Source organism: Mustela nigripes, chromosome 17 (genome assembly GCF_022355385.1).
Source record: "Mustela nigripes isolate SB6536 chromosome 17, MUSNIG.SB6536, whole genome shotgun sequence".
Taxonomy (NCBI): Eukaryota; Metazoa; Chordata; class Mammalia; order Carnivora; family Mustelidae; genus Mustela; species Mustela nigripes.
The window spans coordinates 50,486,398-50,506,526 of NC_081573.1; the positions used below are offsets into that span (position 1 = coordinate 50,486,398).

At 45.4% G+C, this 20,129-nt stretch overlaps 1 protein-coding gene across 9 annotated transcripts in view; it reads left to right on the forward strand.

Moving 5' to 3' along the window:
• Positions 1-20,129, forward strand: part of WWOX (WW domain containing oxidoreductase) — a 955,527-nt gene that overhangs the window by 36,650 nt on the left and 898,748 nt on the right. For all 9 annotated transcript variants that reach the window (XM_059382580.1, XM_059382581.1, XM_059382578.1 and 6 more), the window contains exon 5: positions 11,766-11,872. In XM_059382580.1, the coding sequence (XP_059238563.1) occupies positions 11,766-11,872 (107 nt within the window). The remainder of the gene's footprint in view (positions 1-11,765; positions 11,873-20,129) is intronic.

A 20,129-nucleotide genomic window follows, 5' to 3' on the forward strand; every position in this document is an offset into this window, starting at 1 on the left:
CAAATAAAATGTCTTCTTTGCACATGCTTCCTCCAGCTGTCTGTCCTAGGAAGGCATATCTCCATTGGAATCTTTTGTGGCTGCTCCCTGGTTACACAGGCTCCCATAGCTGGGACCCTTGACCCCTTGAGATGCTCAGTTTCCCCAGAAGCTCTCTGTAAACCAGAGTCCTCTGTTTTGCCCTGTGTGTCTTAACTCAGAGCATTCCCTCTCCTTTTTTGAAATGGAGTTGAGCCTAATCTCTGATCATGTGTATTGCCTATGTGGGGGCTCCTACTGGGACCCTCTTGGCCCAGAGGCTTCAGGGCCAAGAGGGGAGCCCAACACAGATTTCCAGCTAGCTGCATCTCCGGGAGTCAGGCACGATCAACCTTAGCTGGAAGGCGCCCTGCGCATCTCTGACATTCATGCCAAGCAGGTGCCTGATCACAGCTGATGGTTTGCTTGCACATTTACTGAGAGGGATAGATTTTAAAATTGGTGTGTTTAGCCAATCCCTCATCATGGTATTCTAAAACAGTGTGTTATCAAACTCAAAGCTCAAAAGCTCCTTCCCTTTTTCCCCTTGTGAGACTGATTTTGTTGAAGCAGATCTCACCTTAAAAAGTGATAGAGAAATGGAGAATTTCTTTGACAAATTGTACGACCCTCAGGGACCCAGGCACTGCAATCTCCCACGTGTGTTGTCAGTAAGGAAAGTGTGAAACTAGTGAAGATTTCTTTGTGCTTTCTTGTGTGCAGCCTGGCTTGTGGAAGGAAGGGAGTTTTGTGCACGTGTAGTCCGTACGGTCAACACAGGACGGCTGTGGACTGTTTGACGATTGCAAGAGGACTCATCAGAAGTAGCAACAAGTTTACTTGAAAAAAATTTCTTTTTCTTCAAGTTGAAATGAGATAGTATCAGCTTTTGTTGTCTTCAGAAAGCAAAGAAACAAAACACACACACATACACACAGCCAAGCCCCTCTTAGATTTCATAAAAAGTTAGAAAGCAGCTGTATGAAAGATTACAGGGTGGTCTGGGTTACATAGATTACCGAGGTGCTTTTTCCTTAATGACTACAAGGTAAGGATATTCCTTAATAAGGTGTTTTTGCATTTTATTCAGCTTGCTCAGAACTGCAGTACCCTTTGTCTCCTTATTGTACATTTTGAGCAAATGTCTCATTTTAATGATTGCTCCCTAACCCTTTGCAGTAGAGTCCAGTGTCTGGTTTGTCCCCACGTGAGGAGGAGTGGGCAGCGCCTGACTCTAGCCCAGGCTAGGTGGACGGAGCGAGCAGGGTGAGCAGGCCTGTCTCCCGCTGCCGGCTTCAACAACGGAGCCTCCGTCATACTTCCCAGAAGCTGCATCTTAAAACACTATAAGCTGTGGAGAATGAAAGTCTATTTGGACACTTCCAAAGTCAGCCTCAAAAAAGGGCTGAATTTTCCCAGCGTGGTGTTCTGAGCACCTTCCCATGACTTTGGGAGCAAAAAGAATTTAATCTTTTTAAAGAGGCGAAGTAATATGCCACTTTTTAGAAGGTGAGAGCCAAGGTCGTTCTGAAATTAAAAAGAAAAAAAGTGTCAGGGGGGCGCTTGAATTAGAAAGCTCACACTGAAGATACAGGCTGTACAGGCTGTAGCAGGTTTCGGTTTTTGGAAGCTCTCAGTGGAATGGAGAAGTTTTGTGTGTGTGTGTGTGTGTGTGTGTGTTTTCCTTCTTTCAAACAATCCCTTCCTAACCACTTCTTAATTGACAGGAGTGGAAAATGCCTTGGGAGATAGGCTGGTCCTGGCCCCATTGGTTGTTGAGAAACGAAAAGAAAGGGGTCTTTTTTCTGGACAAGTGTGGCGTGGGACCCCGGTGGCCTCCCTGTTTGCTCTGCATCATAAAGAAGCCCGTCTCTGGAGCAGACTGCAGAGTGACTGAGGCCTGGGTCTTGAAAGGAAATCCCGGCCCAGCTGCGAAAACAGTGAGCTGCCCAGTAACATAATCCCGCGTGCTTGCAGATTCCGGATTGGGTTCTCTCCTCTTGAAGTGGCTATAAATTCATCCATCAAAGTGAAAAAGGCCAAACTTGAGGGTAAACCTTTCCACTTGCAAACAGCACAGACACTTTGGTTCTCTTACTAATACCGCTGTGCGAGTGGAGTTAAAGACACTGTGGGAGAGTGTGTGCGTGTGTATGTGTGTGTGTGTGGTTTGTTAGTGATTAAAAAAAAGTTTTGCCCTCCGAAGAGCATAAACACGGGCCAGATTCAGGTCCTGGGTTTGAGGTCCTAGAGCTGTCGTGTACTTCCTTGTGTTTGTGCCAGCGAGTGAAGGAGGCTGTGTCTCCTGGAGAGCCTTGACAAGTCACACATGTTTCTTCGTCCTATAGGCTGGATTTAAGTTTTTTTTTTTTTTTTAATGGGGAAGACTTTGGATTTTTGTCTTGTCCTGTGTCAGTTATCCTCCTGAGCATCTGGCTGCATTTGTAAAAGTCCTGTGTATGCTTTGTTAAAAAATTCGGTGTGGTGTCACTTCCTTCTTGAGTCGGTGGGGAGGTCTTTGTCCTTGGCCTTCATAGAGTCTCCTCCCTAAACCTCAGCACTGAAGCCTTTCAGAAGCGAAGGAAGAAACTCGAGCATGACTTGTAAGACTAGGGTGTTAAGGCGGTCCCTTGTAAAAGGACTCACTGGTTGAAAGCGTAGACGCAAGGTTCAGTTAAGTCCGTACTTGTACATTGTTGACCTTGGAGAATGTGGAAAGAAACGTTATTTCTGCAGATTAGCTATGCCTTCTGGTAGGCCTTACGCAGAGAACTGTTTGTGAAAGCAAAGGATGGTATTAATTCTGAGCCCTGCGATGAAATATTAAATAAGAGCGAAGGTAATTTGATAATGCATCACAGTTTGGGGACAGATTCCATTAAGTAAGTACGTTTACATAATCAAGTAGCTGAAGAGGCCTAGGTCCTTTGCCTTGACAAGATGACACCGAAAAGAAATGGGTGTTGTTGGTAGGCTGTGGTGTGGGGACCATTTCTCTCAGAAGGACGACAGCTTAGTAAGGTTTGGCTTACATCATACAAATGCCAAACATGGAAACATATGTCACAAGAGACATAAAGAACACACATCAGATTCCATCGGTCGGTGGAACAAGATACAGAACAGTCAGCAGTTGGGCAGGTGAGTGGTGTTCCCAACTGGATTTTTCCTGCCCTCGGGGGCTCCTGCAAGTGTGGGGCTTGAACTCACCTGCCCTGGACTCAGGCCACTGCACCTCCTATTTGTCCTTTGATCTTGTGAGTGCCCATGCCTCTGGGCTGCTAGTTTTCTCAGTGGTGCGATGCTGACAGTGACGTGTCGGAGCGTTGCTGTGAAGAGCACGTATCCCTGAAGCCCCTGGCACGGCAGCCCCCATGTGGTGGCACTCCCACGTCCTCCTCGCCACCTTCTTTGGTCCATCTCTAAAAACCGGCATGCTCAGAAAATACAGTAGGCCTGTTCTCTTTCCTTTCTCACTTGTCTTTCTCTTTCTCTGTTAAAATTTGTGAAGGCCTATAAATGATCAGTTAGATCCATTCTGTCATTCCCTTGTAGCGTCTTACTCTTATGCTCTACACGTGTGTGCTAAAAATGGAAGTAGCATCTGTGTGGGCATACGCAGGTGAGTTTTCCCAGCCCCCAAGCGATCGCTCACGCGCTCAGGGGGCCAGTGTTAGCACATACGTAGACACACACCCGCCTTCCCTTCATATGCCACCGAGGGGATCACCTGCGCATGCCGTCCTGTGCTTTGATTTCTTTTTTTCTTCGTAATGGAACAGGAGATGTTTCCTTGTCTTTCCCTCTCGGGTCACCTGATTCTGCTGGATGACAGCATGGCCCTTGGCTCTGGATGCGCCATGTACTTCCCTTAACAGAGGGGACGTCTGGATGGGTTCCCGTTTTTTGGCTATTGCAAGTGATGCTTGTTGAACGCTCCTGTCGCGTGTTGGCTCACATGGGCGGGTATATCTGTAGGACTCGTTTCTGGATGGGGAAGAACTGGGTGAAAGGGTGCGGCCATATACACTTGGGTGGAGATAGCCCAGTTGCCCCCAAAGATGTTGAGTCACTTTGTATGCCACTCTCTTGCTCCCCCCACCATTAATACATGTGGTGGCCTGGTGTGCTGGCACCCTGACCTGCACGGACCCTGCTCCGTTGAGGTGCCCTTACTAAGTCTGTCTTCACTGGGCTGCCTAGGGCCATGTTAATTGCAATCTCTTTGGGCACTTTTCTCTCTGTGATTGCTAACACACGGGAATTGGACGCACTGTCACTGGCAGGTCGGATGAGAGCTTCCTTAGCCAGCCAGCAGCACCACAAGTAGGCAGCCTGGGGTCCGTCTTGCCTCCTGAGAGATCCCAGGTAGTCACTCAGAATTGATTGTTTAGTTTTAGAAAAGTTCTGGCCTTAGCATTGTACTGCCCCAAACGGCTGGCCATATATCAAGAAGATAGCCCACGTGAATGGGCTGTTCCCTACTTCTGGATCCCCATCTCTCGAATTGGTGTCTTTCTTTGGTAGATATTTATATTTGAGGCCTGTTGATCTTGTGAGGGGTGTTTGGGAGCCTCTGTGTGGGACTTGTTGCCAGCTGTGTAAAAGACACACATTTAAAAGCAGGGTTGGTTATGACTTACTTTCCTCTAGAGAGGCCTGAATAGGTCTTGTAATTTATTAAGAGCTGGCAGTTGCAGTGAGGATGGAAGGAGTGTGATTTCTGACTCTTTGGAACTCAGAGCTATAGAACTGAAACGGCGTGGAAGGTAAACGCGCTCGATCAGGCAGGTCAGGCAGCCACAGAACCAGCGGTGTGGGCTATCCGGTCCTGGCACTTGTGGTGTTGACCTTGCAGTGGTGGCCAATGTGTATCCTCCAACTTCACCGGAGACACCCTCAGAGCATTCGATGTCAGTGTCACAGTCAACACTGAGTCACTGTAACTTCATTTAGGTGAATCAGATGGGTTTAGGAAGTATGGTCCTTGTCCTTAGAGGGAGGATCTGGCAAATGCTGAACGCCATGGTTTATTAACGTGAAAATTGTCCCCAAATTTGAATTTTCCCCAAATTTAACTCAGGATGAAAGATAGGCTTCTCTTCTTGTTCTGTACCTGATGGTAGAGCTCTAGGCAGGGGGAGTTGGCTGGTGCTGGAATGTTCCACAACTTGTTGATTCCTTCCTCAAGATTGCTTGAGTGGTGTGTTGGGGGGTGGGGATCACCATCTTCCTGGCCTTTTAATTGTGTGCAGTTACAAGTAACATTTTTCTCCAGCATTTCTCAATTATAAATTAATAATAACAACCCATTAGAAATTATGGGTGTTGTAAGCCCCAACTCCTTTGGGCATCTTAATAAAAATGATAATTAAAACCATAATTTACAGTAAATGGGGACACTGCCCAAGTAAATCCACAATATGGAGAAAATTAAAAAACTCAAACCAGAAGGAGCCTTCCTAGCACCAGGGAAAGAACTGGCCTTGTTCTTAGCTCCTACTCGATTGGGAGCTTTGTTGGGATTCGGTTCCCACCCCGATGTCCTTTTGTGCCTGTGGAATCTGTGACTCTGTCCCCACCTATCCGTCCTGCCGGTGAGTCTCACCAGCAGCGGTCACCTGCTCCTTCTGCCCCCTCCACCACCACACGCAAACCCAGTCCTCTTTTGTAGTCAGTGCCTGGGTCAGCCGACCAGTGGCTGGCCTCTCGTGTGGCCAGGCTCAGTGGCCGGCCTCTCGTGTGGCCAGGCTCAGTGGCGAGCCTCCCGTGTGGCCAGGCTGGCGTCTTTGGAGACTTGGGGTGCCCCCTCAGACTGAGACTCAGGCAGTCATCAGGCTCTGGAGAGGTTTGCTTCCCAAATTATTTTCTCATTTTTCTCTGAGCTGTTCGGCCTCAGAGGGCACCCATTCCCTCGGCTGGTCCCACGGCTTCAGTGTCTTCAGCTCAGCCACCTTCTGCAGGACCACCAGAGGCATCTTAAATAGACAGACTAGTAACGATTATAGCGATCTAATATGTGTCGCGGTCTGCCATGTGGTTGTGGAGTTAGAACGCGGAGAGCCGTCGCTGTCGTTCACGGCGCTCCTCCCTGCTGCCTGCCGTGGTCCACGGTTTCCGCTTGTCCCACTTGGCCTTTGTCTCCCGTCCGGTTGCCTGGTCTTCCATTGCGCGGGCCCCTCACCAGTCCATGCTCTTGTCTTGCCGTGCCCCCAGCCTTTCTTTTTTGTGTCCTCTGGTCATAGCATAGCTCCTGCCCACAGTTTCTGCTACTGCTCAGTGGCATTTGGGAAATGCCAAGAAGGTGGGTTTTAAAACGTGTACCACATATATCCCGGTTCCTGTGGGTCGTCCCCCTGCGTTTCCTTGTGTAGGGCAGAGCGCGGCCGCCAGGCCTTCCGTGGGGTAGCTGGCGTCCTGATCTCATGCTTGACCGAGTGGGGCTTGACAGGGTTTTAGTCAAATCTTGAGCAGGTCAGCATGACACATTTTTTGAGGTGTGGCCATCCGGATGTGAAAATTCTGATTGTGGCGGTTTTGTGGCAAGGCTGGAGCATTGTTTCTAGTGTGAATGTCACGTGTTTAGTGGGTGTCTCAGCATCAGGTGCCTGCAGTGGTCTGGCCGGTGAAGTCAGCAGTGTGGGTGGTGACTGTGGTGGACAGGAGGCCGCAGACCCTGACTCTAGCCGGTGGTGGCAGTGGGGTGGGGGCCCGGTGTGGCCACTTGTATGCTTTTTCAGAGGTGTTGGACGTCTGCCCTCAGATGGGTCATCTGGGTTTCTAATGCTGGTCACCAGTTCCTGTGAGGAAGGAAGGGAGGGAGAGAGGGCGGGACGCGAAGGGGGAAGGACGGACGGAGCAGCGTGTGAGCCGAACAGAGCAGGCCGTGGGTTTGATTCATCCCGTGGTCACCGGTCTGTAACCTGCGTTCTCGAGAATGAAAGCTTGTGTGAGAAAAGTGGATATTTAACATTTTTTTGGGGGGGGCTATGTTTTCCCTTTTATGGTACTTTAATGTTTCTATGCAAAGCTTAAAACCCGACAGCGAGATATTAAACCTTGGTGGCCACTTAATCTTCCTGATCGGATCAGACGTAACAAGTGCTAGGAAGCAGATGCTCCCGTTGTTTTAGAATGTCTTCTATTTTCTTTGTATTATTAGCTTTAAATATTCTTCTGAACGCAGTCGCCACCTCCATGCAGTTAAGCCGGTTCAATTTAAACATTGTCATAAAGTTAATTTTTTATAAGATGAATCAGGTTATTAAATTTAGTAAACCATTGCTTTTATTATTTGCACAAACTTTGGCACTCTGCGGAATTGGCTCAGCACTGCTACATTTAGCTAATTAAACTGGTCATCAGCCGTGGAATTAGGAGCATGAGGGATGCTATTCTCAGGAGCTTTTCCAAGACTTTAGCAGTAGGTAGCATTATTAAACTTTCTTTTCTCTTTCTTTTCTTTTCGTTTCGTTTCGTTTCGTTTCGTTTCCTCTCTTTTCTTTTCCCCCACAAAACCGCACACTCCGGAGCTACGGTTACTGTGAGCGTGCATTGTCCTTCCTGCTCCACCTTCATCTTTTGAAATATCCACGCTTTGGTTTGGGCTCCAAAGGCACTTGTAAAAGATAAGAAAATGGAGCTGCGCTCACAGTTTTTAAAAGGAGACCCGCAGCATGGAATGCATTGCTCAGCTAAGGAAAGACCCAAGAGCCAGAGCGTCATTTTACACGACTCGGGTAGAGGGAGTGAGCTCCAGCAGCAGCCGGGGACTCGGTGAAACCGAGAGGCTGCCGACTTGCGGCTGCGGCCCGCCACTGTCATCACGTTGGGCGCCTGCCTTCCTTTCCTTAATAAAAAGCCCTTTGCCGTATGTCATTTTGTCGACTGAGATGGCATGACTTAAACAGGTGTGTTTGGGAAGATAAACTTTGATAGGAAACGGGCATACTCTTCCCCACAGATTTCTAGGTAGCGTCATTAAAAACCATGGTGAGCCCCATTTTTGCAGGATCTTAGTATTTATTCATTATTTTAGAAAGGGCTATCAGTGTTGTTCGTTCCTTGTTACCAGAGGGCTGTCAGTGTTGTTTGACACGACTTGGATTGTTTTGCAGCAGTCTGGAGTTGTAGCCTATTAACAACTCTAAGAACCATTCTTTCCTTTGGCATGTGTTTGTTGAATCCTACTGGGTGTTCCTTCATCCCCTGGGACAGAGGGATCAAAAAGGCCCACATTCTAAGGAGTTTGTAGTTAAACTGGTAAATGAAGCCTGGGGTCAGCCAGGCCCTGCATTGTCTCAGTGTCCTCTTGGTCCCTTAAAAATATGGTTGCTTGTGAAAGACCAAGCATTGTGTCTGCCGTCTTTCCCATAATCATTTTTTTTTAATACTCTCTAATGAAAATATGATGAAAAATATTCCTGATAATTGCTCCGACCTGGACATTTCACAGGGACGCAGAGTCCACCATCTCAACAAGATCTTGTGGGAGTGCAGGGGAAGTCATTTTTGGTCACTTCGCATTCCTTCCATATGGCTGTCAGCATTTCATTAGTCTGATTGATGTAGCACATCAGTTAGCAAGATTTTGCCCTATGCCTGCCCCCATCCAGTTTTGGAACAGCTGGGCTACAAAACCTGGTGTTTTACTTCTTTCTCTTTTCCCCAAATGATGTACATGCTTCTTGCCAATGGTGGTAAGTGGTGTAATTGGCATCACAGATCAAAATTAGTAAACTTTAGGTTATTGTCTTCTTGCTCCGTGACTCAAAGATACCGGCTTCAATGAACTTTCACTACATACACCAGGGAGGTTGCAAACCGATATAGATGTTAAGTATTTTAGACTTGAAATCCTTTGGGCATCATATTAGAATCAGATTCAAGTATAGGATGTTGTCCTTACATAATGATAAGTGAATATCTTGGTATATAGAACTTGGCATCATCTGAAAAATAAGTCAACTCAATAGTGAAGTTCACATGCGTTCTGGACCCAGTATCCACACAAACAGAATGGTGGCTGTTGTGGGTCATTTCCTTAAATTCTGGTTGATGTTAAAGCTAGTCAACTCTTGGGCTGCTGCTGGGAGCAGATCGAGGAGAGAGTGTTCGTTTTTAGTCATACCGCGTGTGCTGTATCTGATAGGTCATACGAGTCAGATAGGAGACACAGGCTTTACACCAAAGATTTTGGAAAGAATGGGAATTAACACTTGTTTTCCACCTACTATTGTTCTATTGGGCTCCTAGTGTTTACTGGTTACTCCACATTTTAAGAAAGGGTCTCTGGGTTTCTGATGGGTTAAAGGCGTAACTCACCGCTTATAATTAGCTAGAGCTGGGGTCATCGGTGTCAGACTCCTGACTTTGAGTTTCACACTGTGCTGTGCTGGCTTCCCCTGAGAGCTCGTTTATAAAATAGACTGGCCTCCATGAAGATTAGATAGATGGAAGATAGGAGGGAATGAATTTTGCTAGACTCTTTCACGTGGCAATCTCAGTAACATAATGGTACTCTGATTTTTCGTACATGCAAACAGTATCTTGGAAATAGTTGTCTGTGGTCATTGGACGTGGCTTTGGCGGAATTGCATTGCTGCTCCCTCTAGTAGGACTGATTCATGTGTTTGGGTGTACTCCGTGTGGTCTCCCGCACAGTTTACAAGAGAAGATGTGCCTTAGAACAGTGATGGGGGGGTTCGGGCTCTCAAATTAGATTTCATTAGAGTTCTGGTTGTTCCACATCTTGGCCAACATTTGGTCTGGTCATCTGAAAAAACAGTTTTTGAAACAATTTTAACCATTGTAGTAATGGTTATGTAATAGTATCACATTGTATCTTTTAAATTTTTTCATCTCATTTTATCTTTGATTTACACTTGTCTCATGACTAAAGAGTTTTTAGGCTTATAAGATGTTGGGTTTTTCTTCTATTTTTTTTAAGATTTTATTTATTTATTTGACACACGGCAAGAGAGGGAACATAAGTGGGAAGGTGGGAGAGGGAGAAGCAGGTTTCCTGCTGAGCAGAGAGCCCAATGGGGAGCTAGATCCCAGGACCCTGGGATCATGACCTGAGCTGAAGACAGATGGTTAACAACTTACTCTTTCTCTATTATGTGGAAGAATTTTTGGAAGATCGATGTTTTTATTTTCTTAAATGTTTGGTAGCCTTTCTGTTAAAAAAAACAGATGCAGAGTTTTCATTTTGAGGCTTTTCTTTAAATATAGAATTTTTCCTAGATTATGCACTGTTATTATCACCAGAGTAATTCTGCTCTGTTTTCCAAAACTTACTTACAAACTACTATTGTTATCATTTCGATTTTACCCTAAACTTAATATTTGTATTACTTTGTTACTTTCTGCACCTCCTGATTTTTCCTCCTGTTTGAAGAGCATCCTTGAATCTCTCCCCTAGTTCACTTCTGCCCATAGCTGGTGACATAGCCTCCTAGCTTTTTGTTTGTCTGGTTTGGTTTATTTAAAAATTTGTTCACCTTGGGGCACCTGGATGGCTCAGTGGGTTAAGCTTCTGCCTTCGGCTCAGGTCATGATCTCAGGGTCCTGGGATCCAGCCCTGCATTGGGCTCTAGCCCTGCATTGGGCTCTCTGCTCGGCAGGGAGCCTGCTTCCTCCTCTCTCTCTGCCTGCTTCTCTGCCTACTTGTGATCTATCTGTCAAATAAATAAAATCTTAAAAAAAAAAAAATTTGTTCACCTTTATTTTTGAGGAATACTTGCACTGGGGACGCCAAAGCCGGCTCATCTCTCTTGTTTTTTCTGCTTTTCCAGTGCGCCTCCGCCCCCCCCCCCCCCCCCCCCCCCCCCACCAAATCCTTACTTAAAATGTCCCTCTGATGCCTTCAAGGCTATGTGTGTGCATGTGTGTAGGTTTCGTCCAGCTCTTCTCATTGCTCCCAGTGGGAGCAGGTGGCCACCGTTGTGGGATACGTGTAGCACAGCACAGAGCACATCACCCAGAGCATAGTAAATAGGTTGTATATTTATTTTCCTTTTCAGGCCAGTTTTTTCTTATTAGACTATGAGCTCTTGAAGGGCAGTGGCCATATCTGAGTCCTTAAATGTCCTTAGTCTTTATATTATGTGTGTGTATATATATATATATATATTTTTAAAGATTTTATTTATTTATTTGACAGAGATCACAAGTAGGCAGAGAGGCAGGCAGAGAGAGAGGAGGAAGCAGGCTCCCTGCTGAGCAGAGAGCCCAATGCAGGGCTGGATCCCAGGACCCTGAGATCATGACCTGAGCCGAAGGCAGAGGCTTACCCCCCCTGAGCCACCCAGGCTCCCCCCCTTAGTCTTTATATTTAACACAGATCTGCTCATCAGGCAGTGGTTATATATGGCAGACTGTGCTGTGGGCTCTTCTGTGGTTTTTTCCTACACCGTTGGGGATGGTGTGTTCTTGGGCTAGGTTTTCTCAACCTCAACAGTGTTGACATTTATTGCCATATGATTCTTTCTTGTGGGGATTGTCTTGTGCTTTGTAAGGTATATTTTGCACCCCTGACCCTCACACACTAGATGCTAGTAGCACCCTGTCCCCAGGTGTGACCACTGAAAATGTCTCTAGACATTTGCACCTGTCTATCAGGGGACAGATTGCCTCTGGCTGAGAGCCCCTTTGGTAGTGTGTGCGGTGCTCAGTAAAGGCCGTTCAGCTGAGTCAATGTTTTGCATTATGTTTTCTAATGTTGACTTTCCTCTAAACTGTAGGGTTTGAAACTGCCAAGTCTTTTGCCCTCCATGGTGCCCACGTGATCCTTGCCTGTAGGAATATGACAAGGGCCAATGAAGCTGTGTCGCGGATTTTAGGAGAATGGGTAAGTAAACCCCTGACCATTTTTTTTTTTAATTGTCAGATACACATGCTGGGATAAACACATGGAGGTTTTAGTGCAGTGCATAAAGTTTATTGCTCTTGGAATAACGTTTTCTTTATTTTTAAAGTCATACTCATTTTGTTTATTTTATGAATGAAAGGACCAACAGGCCTGTTATCCACACATTGTTTATGGTTCATTGTCAATGTCATCTGCTTTATTAGTCAGAGGCTTGAGAATGTTTACTCATTCAGCTCATTTATTAAGAAAATAAAATGTGGTTAATGCCCATGCATGCAGCTGAGAGTTTGTTATGCTTATGGTTTTTAGGATTAGGAAGCGGTGGGCTTTAACACCATCTCTGTTTTTTACTTTTCACTTCTCTCTCTCTGTGTGGGTGTTGGTGCTGGTACGTCTGTGCACAAACATTTATTGAGGGCCTGAGGTCCTCTTGAGGCTGAGGACATGGCATATCAGACAGAACAAAATCCCCGCCCTCCCTTGGGCTTTACTTCCTACGTATGGGGAAATGGACTGTAAGGGATTATTTAACATACTGCCGGGTTGTTATAAATGCAGTGAAGTGTGGTAAAGCAGAGAGGGATGAACAGTTACAACGTGGGCTATTTTACTTGGGGTACTTAGCAGAGAACCCTCTGAAGTCGTGGCATTTCATATGAGACTGGGCCGAAGTAAAGTAGCAAGCCATGCCAGTGTCCGGGGAAATGGTTTCTAAGCGGTGGGAACAGCATGTGCCGAGGCACAGAAGTAGGAGTGTGCCTGGAGGATTCAGGATCAGCACGGAATCCTGTGTGGCTAGAGCCAGATGGCAGAGGTGGAGGTGACAGAGGTGCTGCGGGGGTGTCCCTATGGCCTCAGAGCCAGTGAGGAAGGCGACAGCAGGGGGTCTGATCTACTGATCTAGAGAGTGGCCCGGGTCAGTCACTTTTGTAGAATGGTCGCTGGGCTTTGGCGTGAAGTATATACCATGTTCATTTATTTGCTTGTCATTTATTCACATGTTTACGATGTGAACCCTGTCATAGGTACTGGGGGATATACTGTCTCTGTACAGCTTTCATCCCAGAGCAGAAATCAGGTTTAACCAAAGACACAGAAACATCAATGTGAACTTGGAATGGTGTTACTAGGTACTAGGTCCTTCCTAGTACCTACCTAGTACCTTCCTAGTACCTACCTAGTACCTACCTAGGACCTAGTACCTAGTACTCCAAAAATGGTGATAAGGCCTGGAGCTGGGGGAGTTTGGAGTCTCTGAGAAGGAAGAAGGAAGTAACTGAGCTAAGATCTCAGGAAACACCTGGGGGAGGACAGAGAGGGTCAGACTGGGCAGAGGGAATGGGCTGTGTGAACGGCCCTGGGAGGAAGAGGGGGATATGGAGGAGACCCTCCAGTGGCTGGGAGCAGAGCATAGAGCATGTCTGACAATCCTTCCCAAGGCTGTCTTTGTTTTCTTACTTTTTTTTTTTTTAAGATTTATTTATTTATTTATTAGAAAGAGAGAGAGAGAGAGCAGGAGCACGAGGGGTAGAGCAAGGGTCAGAGAGAATCTAAAGCCCCACACTGAATACAGAACCCGACAGGGGGACTCGATCTCAGGACCCTGAGATCACAATCTACACCAATACCAAGAGTCAGATGTGCCACCCAGGCACACCTGCTCCTTTTTTTTTTTTTTTTTTTTTTTTTTAAATTAAAGATGTCTTCATTTTCTGAACACTGTGGAAGATTTCTTGCCATTGGAAGAGACAGACCATGATTCCTTTAGGAGAATGTCTGGTGTTCTAAGCTAAAAAGTGATCAAAGTTAAGAAAAGGAAGATTTGTTCTGCTTTTTTATTGTATATTTCAAATGAAATATTTCCAATTCAGTATATATTTCAAATAAGCCCTTGTCTTTAGTTCTCTGGGTTCTTTATTTTCAGTTAAATAAAAAAAAATATGGGGCCTATTTTCTTCTGCTGGTCTTAGTATCTCTTTAAGGCTTAATCGCCTGTGTTAGGTGATGTAGTAATCACCTTCAGAGACGTAGAAGGTGAACAGATGGTAACATAGGGTCTGAATCTTGACACAGGCTCGTGAAGGTAGAAAATAAAAAGCAAACTCCCTTCCAGTCCTTTTCTTAGAAGGTAAATATTATTAACCATTTCTTTTATCTCCTAGCAGACATACACATGTTGTTACATACTTCGATTTTTTTTCCACTTAATACCATTTGGAGATCTTTTCTAATCAGTCATGTAGGTCCACCTCGTTTTTGGCTGCTGTATAATCTCCATCATGTGCTTATGCTCCAACTTATCTGAGCAGTTTCCCTTTCAGTGGACCTTTAGGTTGTTGGCATTGTTTTGCTATTCCAAGTGATGCTTTCTTAAAGCTCAGTCTCTATATTTTCACCACAAATTGGGTATAAACTTTGAGACGGTGAGCATTCTTCAAATATGCTTTCATGAGTGACACAGGGCAGAGTCTTAGCAGTGGCCCCATTGATTTTAAGCGTGTTTGTATTTACAGTTTTATTAGCAGCTTCCCAGTTGTCATCTAGGGGGATCGTAGCGGTTTCTATCCCCACTGTTAACGTGGAAGACAAGAGTTATCTAGCAACAGTGTCAAACCTGTAACATTTTGCCCATATAATGTTATACTTAAATTGGGAAGAATGGAATTCAGTGGCCCTAATGATATCCTAAGAACCATGTTGTACCATGATATGAATATTTAAGGCAGTCTTGGAAGGTAATACTAAAACACAAATGTTTATGCATTTAAAAAATTATCTTCTTTCTTCTTTATATATAAGCACAGGTACATCTGTATTAAACACTTTATAACCCTTGTTTGAGGCAAAGAGGCAGGAGGCCCTGGGTGTTCCCTTGTTTACCTGTGGGGCCTCAGCAAACCTTTCAATCTGTTTTGTTTCTCTGTTTCCTCACCTCTGACAAAGAAGGTTGAGTGGTAGGAGCATAAAGACACAGCGTTTAGTTTCTCTTTCTTGCATTTGAAGCCGTACTTGGGTCTCTAGGAGTCACTTTCCGATGACACATACATCCTTGCCTGCTTTCCTTCTGTAGTCTCAGTCACTTGACGTCATCTGGCCAGCAGTGCTCTCAGAGAAAGAGTCACTCCAAAATATTCACTGCCAGATACATGAGTTAAGGAAATGGAAACAAAAACAAAACTAATGTTCGCATGGCAATTTAGACATTTAAATCAAATTTTGTAGGTTGTAGACTAATCTCTTTAACATATCTCATCTGTTTGCTTGTTCCCTGTGAGCACCATTATACCATTTTCTCATCCCCCTAGATTACGATTACGGAAGCTCAAATGTGGTACCAAAAGCCATTTCGAATCATTGCACCATCACCATAGTGTCAAGTGTGTGCGAACCTGCCTTTGTGATCCACGTCGAGCTGCCCTCACTACCCCATCGTCGGCGCGTGCTGGGGCTGGCTTCCTTCAGGCCCTCACCCCATCTCTGCGCTGGGACTTACTCTGGCACATGATTAAATACCACCTTCTTGTGTTTCTCAAGGTCAATTTGATTGACTCTGGTTTTTCCAGCTGCTAGCCGGCTTGAGCATGTTCATACTTTGTCTGGGAGGAAGCCTCTCGGTAGCAGAGTCGGGAAGGTACTGCAGCATATTGGCGCCTCACGGGAGACTCTCGAAATGATCCAAAGTTTTTTGTTGCAGCAAAAGCTCACTCTGAAGTCTGTGGGCCATTTGGCTTAGTGTTGGCTCGTGTGTGCCAGGGCTCTGCGGGCATTCTCAGCTTGGCTCTGGAGTTGGAGTTCGTGCCTCCTTCCCCAACTTGTTCTTACCTGCCTGGTCTTTCCTTCCCTGCCTTCACGGCCCATTCTAGAACTGCCGTGTTCCAGAACATTCACGTCTGCCTCCAAGCCGGTGGGACGTTATTCTCACGCTCACCACAGGACATCTAACAACCACCCTTCATCGAGTCCCTGTCATGTGCTCTCTCCCGGGTGAGGCACTTCGTAGCTCTGCTCAGGCAATGCGAAAGCCTGGTTTCCTCCTTTTTACAGAAGAGCCATGGGAGGGCTCAGGGTGAAGGGACCCTCCCAGCGTCACACAGCTGATGAGCCCAGAGGCAGGTTCCTGGCACAGTTGGTTCATCTGGCTTCCAAAGGGAAAGTCTATCTACTTCGTGGCCTGGCTTTACTACCACATTCGGCATCATGCATGTTCATGACCTTTCAGGTTTTTTTTTGCTTTCAGCATTGCTAGTTGCTATTTGAGGGATTAATTTCAGGATTAACCCTAGTTTCTCACAGGAAGCAACACCCATGTACCTTATTGTTCTAAGCAATCCCTTTTCATTCAAGACATCCTTTACAGAGTTCTCAGACCAGTTTTGGGGGATCTAGCTAGTTAGTAAAATACAACTTAAATGAAAACACATTCCATATGGAATTTTATTACAAGCCTATCTGTAATTATGACTACTAATAATTATTTCATGGGGAAATGCCCTCCTGCTGTGATGTTTTGGGTACTTGGAAGTTAGTAATAAGAATTGAAAACAATTAAAATTGGATATCATGGACAATATAGAAGTAAACTACCCTCTTAAAAGGCCAAACCATTTAGCATAGTTTAAAGAGGAGGGAAGGGCGGGAGGCCCATCATTCCCTAACTGTATTTAAATGAAGAGCCTCTGGAACTGGGGTTCAGTACCTGTGTTGTTAAGCAGTCCTCTTTAGGAGGATGTGATCTACCTCATTTATGGCTGTAAATGGATTATGGACTAGGGTCCTCTCCCTCTAAGACAAGCACCTAATTTTTCCTGAAGCATGGCAACAAGCCCATATAGCTGGCTGAATAGCACGTTTACTTTCCTGTTTTCAGGATGGGGTGGATTCTCTTTTATTTAGCAGCACTGTCTGGCTGTTAGGAGTCCATGTGAGTTCTCTACGTTTGGGACACTGATAGATGTGTCTGAGTGCCTCCTGTGCTGTGCGGTTGATACTTTCCTTTCTTCCATAAGTATTTATCCAAGGCAAGTTCCGTTGCTGTGTTTATGGAGGTATGGCCCGTCCCACTCTCCATCCTGAAATCTGAGGACCTCCAGAGGCATCGTATACAAAGAACTATAGTTGATCGGGTATCAAAACGCGTTTTATAAACAGCCGCAAGTCCAGCAACCCAGTGTAGAGCTCTCCGAAGGCCCAAGAGGGGGCTCCCACTTCCTCTCTCTTCTCTCACCTTGTTACCATTCCTGAGCTTTAGATTCTTAAAACTTGGGAAATGAAGTGTCTCATCCTGGGGAGCAAGGAGGTTGAATAGAGCTAAAAGGAGCTGGGCCTGAGACCATCTGTCTGCCCACCGGTTGTGTGCAGGATCAAAAGCGGCCATGGCTAGGGTTGCTGGAGGGAATCAAAAGAGTCGGGGAGGGGGCGCCTGGGTGGCTCAATGGGTTAAAGCCTCTGCCTTTTGGCTCAGGTCATGATCCTAGTGTCCTGGGATCAAGACCGGAGTGGAGCCCCGCATCGGGCTCTCTGCTCAGCAGGGAGCCTGCTTCCTCCTCTCTCTCTGCCTGCCTCTCTGCCTACTTGGGATCTCTGTCTGTCAAATAAATAAATAAAATCTTTAAAAAAAAAAAAAAAGTGGGGGAGGTCAGCCTGCCTCACGTGTGCCAGGCCCTTACTCAATCTGCTTATCACTTAAAAGACTTCACATATAGGGGCTGCCCATTATTGAAATGTGGGGTCCAATGAATATTCAGAAGCTCTAGCATCTACTAGAGATGGAGATAACCAACGAGGTGGGCAGAACTGGCCTGGTCTGTGAAGAGGGGCTGGCTGATGGCCCTCCCTTGGAGGTGACCCACCTGATTCCTCAGAATGTGGCTTGGACCTATTCCCCATCATAAGGGAGGAGTGACTCAACTATGTTTAGTTTACTTTGGTCCCCAAGGAAGACTTCGAGCCCATGCTTTTCTAACTTCTGCTTTTACTTGGCCTAGACTTCAGGTTTTACTAGAGACTGGTTAGGATGACATGCCCTTGGCCGGGAGGATGCAGCAGGGATCCAGCTCAGCTGCTCTCGTTTTCTCATGGGATCGCTTCTCGGCCTTTTGGCTAAGATCAAGTGTCGTTTTCTCATGGGTATTTTAGCCAAGATTCCCAAGAGGTCTAGAGAAGGCAGGCTGAGTGGTCTTCAGGATACCTCCTGGGCAGATAGGGCAGATCATCTCCAGCTGATGGCCATTGCTATAAAATATGCTCTGTTATGTCACCCTGTGACCTTGGATGAGTTTCTTAACTTCTCCAACCATGGTTTCTTCATCTGTAAAATACAAATAATTATATCTATGCCAGGAGACCTGAGTAGTTGTGAGTATTAAATGCACTGACCATGTGTCTATGTAGTATTTAGCATGTTGCTGGGGGTAGATTGAGTATTCAGTTCCATTTCATCCGCTGCCATGAGTAACACTAATATCAATTTCTTATTCGTATGTGGAGGTACAAGTGATACTTACTCTTCTTAACCTCTCCAGGTGGGTCCAAGAGGAGCGTAGGGAGGATGTACATCAGCATGATTCAAGTGGAGTCGCAATGAATTCTTTCTTTGTCTTCCTGTGTCTGGACTCCTACATTTTCTTAGATGTGTATTTAGTTTGTTGATTAGTATTTTCCAGTGGAGCTCATATTAGCACTCAACTGTCATTTGAAAAGCCATCTTAATTATTTATGAGATTGCTTTTTCTTTTGTATTTACAAAGAAATACACTTTGCATATATTTAGGAAAGATGATTAAGGGATCAGTCATCAGGAACAGCTAGCGATGGCTTATACCAAAATGGTTATTGAGAAAGCAGGGCGATGAGGGGTAAAAAGAAAAGATTTATTAGTCAGAGGTAATGGGATATGCATGTGTTAGGGAGAGCGCATGCCCGGTTGACTGTAACCACACAGTTTGATGCTGGCGGGACTGAAGTGTCATAATTATTCCCGTCTTCGATTGAGTTGATAGTGAGGCTGTTTATCTCATTGGAGGGAGGGCATGTGGAAAGCTGACAGAATCGTGTCCTATTGCAGCCTCACTGATAAGGATTGGAAATGATGGTTTTAGTAGTATTTGCAGATATGGAGGGCTTGGTACCAAGCAGTGTATTAGGCACATGGGTTTGACACTTCTCTGTGCTTTTAATAGACACCAGTGCCTTATGTTTTCGTGACATGGTATTAAGAGTGAAGGGGTGGGATGCTGAGGAATAAATGGCTTGTATTTTTGAGGACCACCGGAGAAATTCAGCTACGGTTAGACTCCCTCAGATGTACTCAGTGGCTTTATGATCTGGTGTAGCTTTGGCATTTGTGGGAATTTCCCCTTTGAGAATAAAAGCTTAAATTCCTTAATGTGGCTTTATAGGTTAGAGGCCTTCGGTATGATGCCTTCTTTTATGCAGTGTGAGTGTTGGGGGGAGGCAGGCAGCTCGTGATGCTTGTCTGAGTTGGTGACTTGGCTCGGGAAGGATGACCATCATTCAAGGCATTGTGAGTTAGAGGGCTCATCCCCATTGTTCTGAACTTTAGCTAAACGAAAAATATAAAAACTATTAATATTATTAATAGTTGTAGATTATTGGGAAAAATACATCTTAAATCAGCTGCTAGATTGGTTCCTCATTTCTTTGCTTTAAAAATTGTTTTTATGTGTAGTATTGGATTTTCAATAAATAAAGTATGATATAAATAAGTCTGCGTGCCAGTGAGAACTATATAAACCACTTGCTTAAATCAATAAGCACATGCACACACACACAAAGGTAAAGATAAAGTTCTAGAGTTTCCTCTTAGGACACTTCCGTTTTCAAAATGTCACGTTATTATTATCCCCTGCATATGGGGTTGAGTGTTCATATTTGTGTCTCTGTAAGGCATGTTGCTTAGCGCTTAGCAATGAAATATCTATGGTATGTGTTAAACCCTCTTTGCAGATGAGGCGCTGGATGCTAGCTGAGGTGAAGGGGCTTGCCCAGGCTCACCAAGCTGGGAGTTTGGGGGTGGATCTTGGGTGTGAAGCCATATTTGCCTGGCTCCAAAGCCATCTTGTAACCTAATCCAAAATTCCTCTGTTTTTTCAAAAAAGCCTCTGTTTTTCAAAGTCTTTTCCAAAGACTGTATTCATAGAGGGTTGCATGTTTATATGTGAATGTTTCTCTGTTCATGATAACGAGGGTCTCTGTGACTGCCTAGGAGAGAGAGCTT